At 41.2% G+C, this 10,098-nt stretch overlaps 1 protein-coding gene across 3 annotated transcripts in view; it reads left to right on the top strand.

Annotated features, from left to right (window-relative positions):
• EAF2 (ELL associated factor 2) overlaps positions 1 to 5,744 on the top strand; it is a 47,931-nt gene extending 42,187 nt beyond the window's left edge. For 2 of the 3 annotated variants that reach the window (XM_021707625.1, XM_008048222.1), the window contains one exon: positions 5,566 to 5,744. In XM_021707625.1, coding sequence (XP_021563300.1) covers positions 5,566 to 5,612 — 47 coding nt within the window. In that variant the 3' untranslated portion in view covers positions 5,613 to 5,744. The remainder of the gene's footprint in view (positions 1 to 5,565) is intronic. The other variant, XM_008048221.1, reaches the window with a different exon arrangement.
• Positions 5,745 to 10,098: the final 4,354 nt, after the last annotated feature.

Genomic DNA, 10,098 nt, shown 5'->3' on the forward strand with positions numbered 1-10,098 from the left:
TGGCCTATAGTTTTATTTTTCTGTTGTGTCTTTTTCTGGTTTCAGTGTTAGGGTAATGCTGGCCTTATAGAATGAGTTAGGAAGAATTACCTCCTCTTCAATTTCCTGGAATAGTTGGAGTAAAATTGATATTTTTTCTTAAATGTTTGGTGAAATTCAGCAGTTAAGCCAGCAGGTACTGGGCTTTTTTTTAATGGGAGATTTTTAATTACTGATTCAGTCTTATTACTTGTACTTGGTCTGTTCAGATTTCAATCATGGTAGGTTGTATGTATCCAAGAATTTATCCATTTTCATTAGGTTTTCTAATTTTTTTTTTTAATTATGAAAATTTTACAAAAATTTTATTCTGGTAAATTTAGCATAAAAATTGATGGTTTTCTGAAAAAATGTAGCTCACTGAGTCTGAGTCAAAGAGAACTAGAAAGCCTGGATAAACAAATAACAATATAATAATTTAGACCAATTAATGTTTCTTCTTTCTGTACTCTATCTCCTTATCCCCAAGATTCTGGAAAACTGAAGATAGTTTTACACTGAATTTTTTTTTTTTTTTTGAATAGGAATCACGCACAATGAATTTTTTTTTTTTTTTTTTGAAGTATCACGCAGACTGGAGTACAGTGGCATGGCTCGTGGCCACCTCAGCGTCAACCTGCACCACCATGCCCAACTAATTTTTTTTTTTCTTTTTTTGAGTCGTAGTCTCTCTCTGTCAACCAGGCTGGAGTGCAGTGGTACACTCACAGCCACCACAGCCTCGACCTGCTGGGCTCAGGCAATCCTTCTGCCTTCCAAGTAGCTGGAACTACAGGCGTCCGCTACCATACCTGGCTAATTTTTTTATTTTTTGTAGAGAAGAAGTCTCACCAAGTTGCCCAGGATAGTCTCAAACCCCTGAACTCGGGCAATCCTCTGTCGTCCACCTCCCAAAGTGCTAGAATTACAGGTGTGAGCCACCACACCCTGCTTACTCTAAATTTTAACAAATTTTAAGGAACAAGTAATTTTTTTTTTTTTTTTGAGTTGGAGACTCACTCTGTGGCCCAGGCTGGAGTGCAGTGGCATGCTCACAGCCACCACAACCTCAATCTGCTGGGCTCAAGCGATCCTTCTGCCTCAGCCTTCCAAGTAGCTGGAACTACAGACATGTGCCTCACGCCCAGCTAATTTTTTGATTTATTGTAGAGATGAGGTCTCACCAAGTGGCCCAATCTGGTCTCTAACCCATAGGATCAGGCAGTTCTCTCACTTTGGCCTCCCAAAGTGCTAGGATTATAGGTGTGAGCCACTGGGCCTGGCCAGGAACAAGTAATTCTTCTAAAAATGTTTTAGAGAATAGAAAAGTAGGGAAAACTACTTAATTCTTTTATAATCCCAAGATAACCTCAATATTAAAACTAAACAGACGGCTGGGTATAGTGACTCACACCTGTAATCCTAGTACTTTGGGAGGCCAAGGTGAGAGGATTACCTGAACCCAGGAGTTCAAGACCAGCATAGGCAACATAATGAGTCGTCTCTCCAAAACAATAAAAAACTTAACCTGGCATAGCAGTGCACACTTTTAATCCAGCTACTCAGGAAGCTGAGGCAGAAGGATTGCCTGAGCCTGGGAGGTCAAGCCATGGTTGTACCGCTACACTCCAGCTTGAGTAAGACTACAACTCAAAAAAAAAAGTCAAACAGGAACAAGAGAAAAAGTCTTGAAGACCAATTTCACTTAAGAATATGGATGCAGGCAGCAAACGAGATAATCAACAGAGTGAGCAGAAACCTACAGAACGGGAGAAAATAATTGCAAATTATGCCTCAAACCAAAGGCTAATAGAATCTACAAGGAACTCAAACAACTCACCATGAAAAAAATAAACAGCCCCATCAAAAAGTGGGCAAGGACATGAACAGACAGATACTTCTCAAAGAAAACACACAAGCTGGGTACAGTGGCTCCCGCCTGTATTCCCAGCACTTTGGGAAATGGAGGCGAGAGGATTGCCTGAGCCCACAGGTTTGAGACCAGCCTGGACAACATGGCGAGACCTCATCTCTACAATAAATCAAAAAATTAGCTGGGCATGGCACATGCCTGTCGTTCCAGCTACTTGGAAGGCTAAGGCAGAAGGATCACCAGAGCCCAGCAGGTTGAGGCTGCGGTGGCCGTGAGCCTGCCACTGCACTCCAATCTGACCGTCAGAGTGAGACTCTAACTCAAAAAAAAAATAAAAAAGACACACAAGTGGCCAACAAACATGAAAAAATGCTCAACATCACTACTCATCAGATAAATGCAAATTAAAACCACAATGAGATATCACCTTACACAAGTCAGAATGGCTATTATTAAAAAGTGATAGAACAACCAGGCACAGTGGTTCATACCTGTAATCCCAGCACTTTGGGAGGCCGAGGTGAGAGGATAGCCTGAGCCCACGGGTTTGAGACCAGCCTGGGCAACTTGGCGAGATCTCATCTCTATAATAAATAAAAAAAAATTAGCTGGGTGTGGTGGCACATGCCTGTGGTCACAGCTACTTGGAAGACTGAGGCAGAAGGATCACCTGAGCCCAGCAGGTCGAGGCTGCGGTGGCTATGAGCATGCCACTGCCCTCCAGCCTGGGCGACAGAGTGAGACCTTGACTCAAAAAAAAGTGATAGAACAACAGATGTCGGCGTGGTTGCAGAGAAAAGGAATTGCTCATTCACTGTTGGTGGGGCTGTAAATTAGTTCACCCTCTATGGAAAACAGCATAGAGATTTAACAAAGAACTAAAAATTGGAATTATAATTTGACCCAGCAATCTTACTACTGGGGATCTACCCAAAGAAAAATGAATCATTATGTTAAAAAAGATGCCTGTACTTATATGTTCATTACAGCACTATTCACAGTAGCAAAATCATGGAACCAACCAAGTTCTCACCAATGATTGGCATATATACACCACAGAATACTATGCAACCATACAGAAGAATGAAATGCTCCTTTGCGACAACACGGATAGAGCTGGAGATCATCATTTTAAGTGAACTAACTCAGAAACAGAAAACCAAACACCATATGGCCACAAAGATGGAAATAATAAACCCAGGGGGCACCAATAAGGGGAGTGGCAGGGAGAGGCATTAACATTTGGAAATTGGCCGGGCTTGGTGGCTCAGCCTGTAGTCTCAGCACTTTGGGAGAATGAGGCAAGTGGATTGTATGAGCCCGCAGATTTGAGCAACCTGGTGAGACCTCATCTCTACCATAAAAATTTAGAAAAGATTTGGAAATTACCAGTTGGGTACAATGTTCACTATCTGAGGAGTGGGCCACCTGAGACCCAGTCCCCACTATTACACAATATGTCCACTAGGAACCTGCAGTCATCAGGACAATCAACTCCTCGTGCAAATTTATATCACATCTCCTTGGTGGCAGGAGTACTGTCATTGAGAACCACTGGTTTAATTTCTGAATACATTTGCATGGGTAAACTTCTTTTTTCCAGAGCATAATGACTGTTTTGATTGAAAACACATTTTCTTTACTAGTCACCTATATTCAAAGGCTAATCCTATATCTTCAAAATGTGATGGAACATTTTAACTAGCAGCATAGCAATGCCACTGTGCATATAACCTTAATAGCATAAAATCTATAAAGGCAAATGGAACTCAGCGGACATTTGAGTTTGTTACTTGAACAACTTATGGGCATCATATCAAGTTGAACATTCTTATTCCTTTATTTGTTTTTTTGTTTTAGTTGGAGTCTCACTCTGTTACCCAGGCTGGTGGGCAGTGGCATGCTCCTGGACACCACAGCCTGCTGGGCTCAGACAATCCTTCCACCTCAGCCTTCCAAATAGCTGGAACTACAGGCACACGCCACCATGCTCGACTAATTTTTTGATTTATTGTAGAGATGAGATCTCGCCAAGTTGTCCAGGCTGGTCTTGAACCCATGGGCTGAGACAGTCCTCTTACCTCAGCCTTCCAAAGTGCTGGGATTATAGGTGTGAGCCACCATGCCCAGCCTTTTTTTTTTTTTTTTCTTTTTTTGAGTCCTGTCACCCAGACTGGAGTGCAGTGGCACACTCACAGCCACTGCAGCCTTGACTTGCTGGGTCAGGCGATCCTTCCACCTCAGCCTTCCAAGTAGCTAGAGCTACAGGCACATGCCACCATGCCAGCTAATTTTTTGATGTGATGTAGAGATGAGGTCTCCCCAAGTTTCCCAGGTTGGTCTTGAACCCATGGGCTCAGGCAATTCTCTCACCTCGGCCTCCCAAAGTGCTGGGATTTCAGACATGAGCCACTGCGCTCGACTGAACTTGTGATTTTTCTACCACAACCTTGTTCCTCTGGTGTTTCTCGTCTCCGTAAATGATACCACCATTTTTCTAGTTGTTCAGACCAGAAAATTTGCGGTCATCCTTCACTTCTGTTTCTCTTAGACCCTAAGTCCAGTGTTTTAAATAGTCCTATAAACTCTATCTTTATATTATGAATCTGACACTTAGCACTATCTCCGCTGGACCACTTAAGTAAAGCCAACATTATTTCTTACTTGAAAGACCGTAGACTTATAACTGCTCTCCCTGCTTCTCTGTTTCTTCCACACCATTAGAGTGTATTCACTGATATATAACTGGGTTCAAGTTAGTTGTCTGCTTAAAATTTTCCCATGAATTTGTATTACATTTCAAACAAGTTTTTACTATGGCCTTCTGGATATCTTTCTCACCTCATTTACTGACATCTTCCTTATTCATCCCACTTTAGCCACTGTAGCCTTCTTGCAAGTCAGAGAACACAAGCATGTTCCTGCCTTGGGTCATTTGTACTTGCTGTTGCTTTAGCCTGAACTCTTCTTCCCCACCTACTGCCCCCCCGCTTTTTTTTAACGACTTCCTTTCTGTATTTGGGTCTCTGTTCAAATGTCACCCCTCACGAAGTCCTCCCTAACTACCCCATCTAAAATAGCACCTCCCGCCACTATTTCCATACCCATCTTCATTTTTGCATAGCAATTATCCCTACTTGGCAATATGTTATATGTTTGTTTATTGTCTATCTCCCCCACTGAAATATAAGCTCCATGATTAAGTACATAGAGAGAAGAATTACAAAAGGAATCAATGACATTAGAATTATTCTTGACATATATTACTTAATGATTTTGACTGCATTTTAAGTAAAAAATTATGACTTTTTTTTTATGCTTCAAGGTGATAGTCTGACCTTCTAAACCGTACTTTCTCTCATTCCCTAATGTAATTAAATGAGTGGTGTGAAAAAAGGGGCAGTGTTGGTAGTAAAAGAAGACATAGCTAGATACCTGGTAGTACTAACACTATGCTGAAGTTTGATGGTATTTTTTTTTTCTTTACTGGCAGTATTAATTATATGAGTACTAATTATGTGAGTAAATTATAGAATATGCAATCTGATTATTAGTTACAAAATGCTAGCTAAACAATCACATTTGGGGTTATATTTTGTATAAAATTTATGTTATGTAAAAATTAAGATTAAATATATAATCATTACAATGTTGTTATTTCTTTTTTATTTTAGGAGATGATTTGCAGCTGAGTGAATCAGGAAGCGACAGTGATGACTGAAGAAATGTTTAGCTATAAAAATTTACATGCATGTGATAATTTATTTTGTATTAAGAATAAAAATTCTGAAGATAGGAAAATGTGTCTTAACTTTTGATGATATAATAAACAAAATCTGATTCAGAATTTTCAGTTTATGTTATATTTTTAGCATTTTATTGAGGCATTTTTATGTGTTATCTTCATTTAATCTTAACAAAAAAGGCTGGGCACAGTGGCTCATACCTATAATCCTAGCACTTTGGGAGGCTGAGGTGAGAGGTTTGCCTGAGCCCCACGGGTTCAAGACCAGCCTGGGCAACTTGGTGAGACCTCATCTCTACAATAAATCAAGAAAAATTAGCTGGGCATGATGGCACATGCCTGTAGTTCCAGCTACTTGGACGACTGAGGCGGAAGAATCGCCTGAGCCCAGCAGGTCGAGGCTGTGGTGGCCGTGAGCATGCCACTGCACTCCAACCTGGGTGACAGAGACTCCCACTTTAAAAAAAAAAAAACTGGTTAGCTTAATTGTAACAAAAAAAACTTTTTTTTTTTTTTTTTTTGAGGCAGGGTCTTGCTTCATCACCCAGCCTGGAGTACTGTAGTGCAATCATAGCTTACTACTGCAACCCCAAAGTCCTGGTCTCAAGTGATCTTTCTGCATTAGCCTGTCAAGTAGCTGGGGCTACAGGCATGCACCACCACACCTGGATTTTTTTTTATTTTTATTTTTGTAGAGAGGAGGCCTCACTATGTTGCCCAGGCTGGTCTCAAACCCCTGGACTCAAGCAATCCTCTCACCTTGGACTCCCAAAGTGCTGGGATTGCAAGTGTGAGCCACCATGCCTGGCCTTAATCTTAAGAAAATTTTGGTGAAGTTTGATAGATGAGAAGCCAGACTCAGAGTTTAGGTAACTTGTCCCATGTATTGTTAGTTAACGAGTGGCAGATCAGATGTTCTAGAATCTAAGTGTAGTACAATTCTACCACAATGCTGTCTCCAGTTGTGAAATGTCAAAATTATTGATTTATAATAAATGTCCATCATTTTAATTTATATCTCTGAGCCTTTTCTATATATTTCTTATGGCTGAAAATATTTTCTTGATAAAATTAAGCTATAGGCCATTCGCTTTACTAGACTCTGGTGTGATCATGTGCTCTTTGAGCTATGGCCACTGCCATGTTCCCTAAGCTTTGGCCCCCTCTCCTACCTTGGGAAGGTGTATCTCTCTCTCTCTCTCTCTCTCTCTCTCTCTCTCTCTCTCTCTCTCTCTCTCTCTCTCTGTATCTCTCATTTGCTTTCTAAATAAACTATATTTTCCAATCAAAAAAAAATAAGCTATAATTTAGAATAAAGGTGAAGTTAAATATTTTAATGAAACTGCTGTTATCTCTTGCAATATTTTTCATCAATTTTGAGTGAAAAATAAACAGATAAGTGCTAAGGAGATAAGTAATATATATGATATGTAGTTTAATTTGAGCGAAATGATAAATATTAGATTATAGTAGAAAGTCACTGACTAGCAGTTTTTTTTTTCTTACAAAGATGTGGAGTACAATTCAGGGTTAAATATGCAAACATTATGCAGGTACCCTTGTTGATGTTTTGTTTTTTTTTTTTTGAGTTGGGGTCTCACTCTGTTGCCCAGCCTGGAGTGCAGTAGCATGCTCACGGCCACTGCAGGCTTGACTTGCTGGTCTCAGACCATCTTTCCACCTCAGCCTTCCAAGTATCTGGGACTGCAGGCGCACACCACCACACCTGGCTAATTTTTTTTGTAGAGATGAGGTCTCCGCAAGTTGCCCAGACTGGTCTCGAACCCCTGGACTCAGGCAGTCCTCTTGCCTCGGCCTCCCAAAATGCTGAGATTATAGGTGTGAGCCACCGCACCTGACCTACAAAAGGATTTTTAAAAAATAAACTTTATATTTTAAAGCAGTTTTAGGTTCACAGAAAAATTGACCATAAAGTACAGAGAGTTCCTATTTCTTCTGACTCCACTGTCAATATCCATCATTGTAGTAACATTCAGAATAGTTTGTCCTAAAAAGTCTCCATGCTCTGCCTATTCATCCCTTCCTCCCCTCTGGCCCCCAGCAACCACTAATCTTGTTACTGCTGCCATAATTTTGCCTTTTCCAGACCATGATAAAGTTGGAATCAAACAATATATAACCTTTTCATATTAGTTTCTTTCACTTAATAATACTTAAGTTTTCTCCATATTTTCTATGACTTGGTAACTCATTTCTTTTTAAGATGTAATAATATTCTATTGTCTTGATGTACCATTTTTTAAAATTCACCCGACTACTGAAGAACATCTTGGTTACTTCCAGGTTTTGCCAATTATAAATATTTTTTAATAAAACTTCACCTCTTACCACTGGAATTTCTGTAGTTAATGTGTCTTTTAAGAATCCATAAATTTTTATTAATCTCTCTTGCTTTTATTTTTTCTCTGTAGCCTACCTTTAGTTAATCTATCTTGATTTTACTTCATTTTTATTTTTATTTTGAGTTGGGGGTCTCACTGTTACCCAGACTGGAGTGCAGTGGATCATGGCTCACTGCACCCTTGGCCTCCTGGGCTCTGGCAATCCTTACTCCTCAGCCTTCTGAGTAGCAGGAACTATAGGTGCATGCCACCACGCAAGGCTAATTTTTTTTTTTTGAGTTGGAGTCTCACTCTGTCGCCCAGGCTGGAGTGCAATGGCACGCTCAGGGCCACTGCAGTCTCGACCTGCTGGGCTTAGGTGATCCTTCTGCCTCAGCCTTCCAAGTAGCTGGAACTACAGGCATGCGCCACCAAATTCAGCTCATTTTTCTTGTTTTATTGTAGAGATGAGGTCTTACCAAGTTGCTCAGGCTGGTCTCAAACCCATGGGCTCAGGCAATCTCACCTCCCAAAGTACTGGGATTATAAGTATGAGCCACCGCACCTGGCCCCAGGCTAACTTTTAATTTTTTGCAGAGGCGAGGTCTCACTCTGTTGCCCAGGCTAGTCTCCAAATGCAGGGCTCAAGCAATCCTTCTGCCTCGGCCTTCCAAAGTGCTGGAATTACAGGCATGAGCCACAGTGCCTGATCCTATTTCTGTTTTGTTTATCAATACTAAGAACTACAACTGTGTTATTTTTTACTTAACTATAGCAAGTTCATAATTCAAAGTAACTAGTAAAATATGTTTAATAAAGTAATACAAATCATAATGGTTTTTACTGAAAGTTGCTAATATTGAGAGTGATTTTTTTCTTCTCTCCCTTTTTTTTTTTTTGGAGTCAGTCTCACTCTCACTCAGGCTGGAGTGCAGTGCCACGCTCACAGTCACCACAACTTCCACCTGCTGGGCTCAGGTGATCCTGCCTCAGCCTTCTAAGTAGCTGGTGCTACAAGCTTGAACCACCCACCACATCCTAATTTTTTGATTTATTGTAGAGATGAGGTCTTGCCAAGTTGTCCAGGCTGGTCTCAAACCCATGGGCTCAGGCAATCCTCTCACCTCGGCATCTCAAAGTGCTAAGATCACAGGCATGAGCCACTGCACCCGACTTTTTTTAAGTCAGGAGTTTTACCTCACTATCACCCAGGCTGAAGTGCAGTGTCATACCAGTAGCTCACTGCAGCCTCGACTTTCTAAGGTCAAGCAATCCTTCTGCCTCAGGCTCCAGAGGAGCTGGGACTACAGGTGTGCGCACCACCACACCCAACGAATTTTTTTTTTTTAATTTTCTGTAGAGACAAGGTCTTGGTATGCTGCCCAGGCTGGTCTCAAACTCCTGGACTCAAGCAATCCTCCCACCTCATCTCCAAAGTGCTGAGAATATAGGCATGAGTTGTTGTGCCTGGTCCTGAGATTTCTTAAATTTTCTTTCTTTTTTTTTGAGTCAGAGTCTCACTGTCACTCAGGCTGGAGTGCAGTAGCACTCTCACAACAATCATGTCTTATGGCAGCCTTGTCCTGCTGGCCTCAAGTGATCCTGCCACCTCAGCATCCCAAGTAGCTGTGACTACAGGTGCCTGCCACAACACCTGGCGAATTTTTTAAGGGGTTTTTTGGGTTTGTTTGTTTTTTCCGGGGAGGGATATCACTATGTTGGCCAGACTAGTCTCCAACTAAAGTTCAAGGAATCCTCCTGTGTTGGCCTTCCAAAGTCCTAGAATTACAGACATAAGCCACCACACCTTTTATTTATTTGTTTGTTTGTTTATTTTGAGTTGGAGTCTCACTCTGTTGCTGTGGTGGCTCAAATCTGTAATCCCAGCACTTTGGGAGGCCGAGGCAAAAGGATTGCATGAGCCCAGGGGTTCGAGACCAGCTTGGGCAATTTGTTGAGACCTTGCCTCTGACCATATTTAATTTTATCATTTTTAGAGCTTCAGTCTCCTTTCTATGTACATATAACTTTAAAACTTTATCATATGTCCCAGTAAATTTTATCTGAGTTGGGCATGGTGGCTCTTGTCTGTAATCCTAGCAACTTGGGAGCCTGAGGCA

This window comes from Carlito syrichta, unplaced genomic scaffold (genome assembly GCF_000164805.1).
Source record: "Carlito syrichta isolate Samal-C Ts95f unplaced genomic scaffold, Tarsius_syrichta-2.0.1 Scaffold121532, whole genome shotgun sequence".
NCBI classification, from domain to species: Eukaryota; Metazoa; Chordata; class Mammalia; order Primates; family Tarsiidae; genus Carlito; species Carlito syrichta.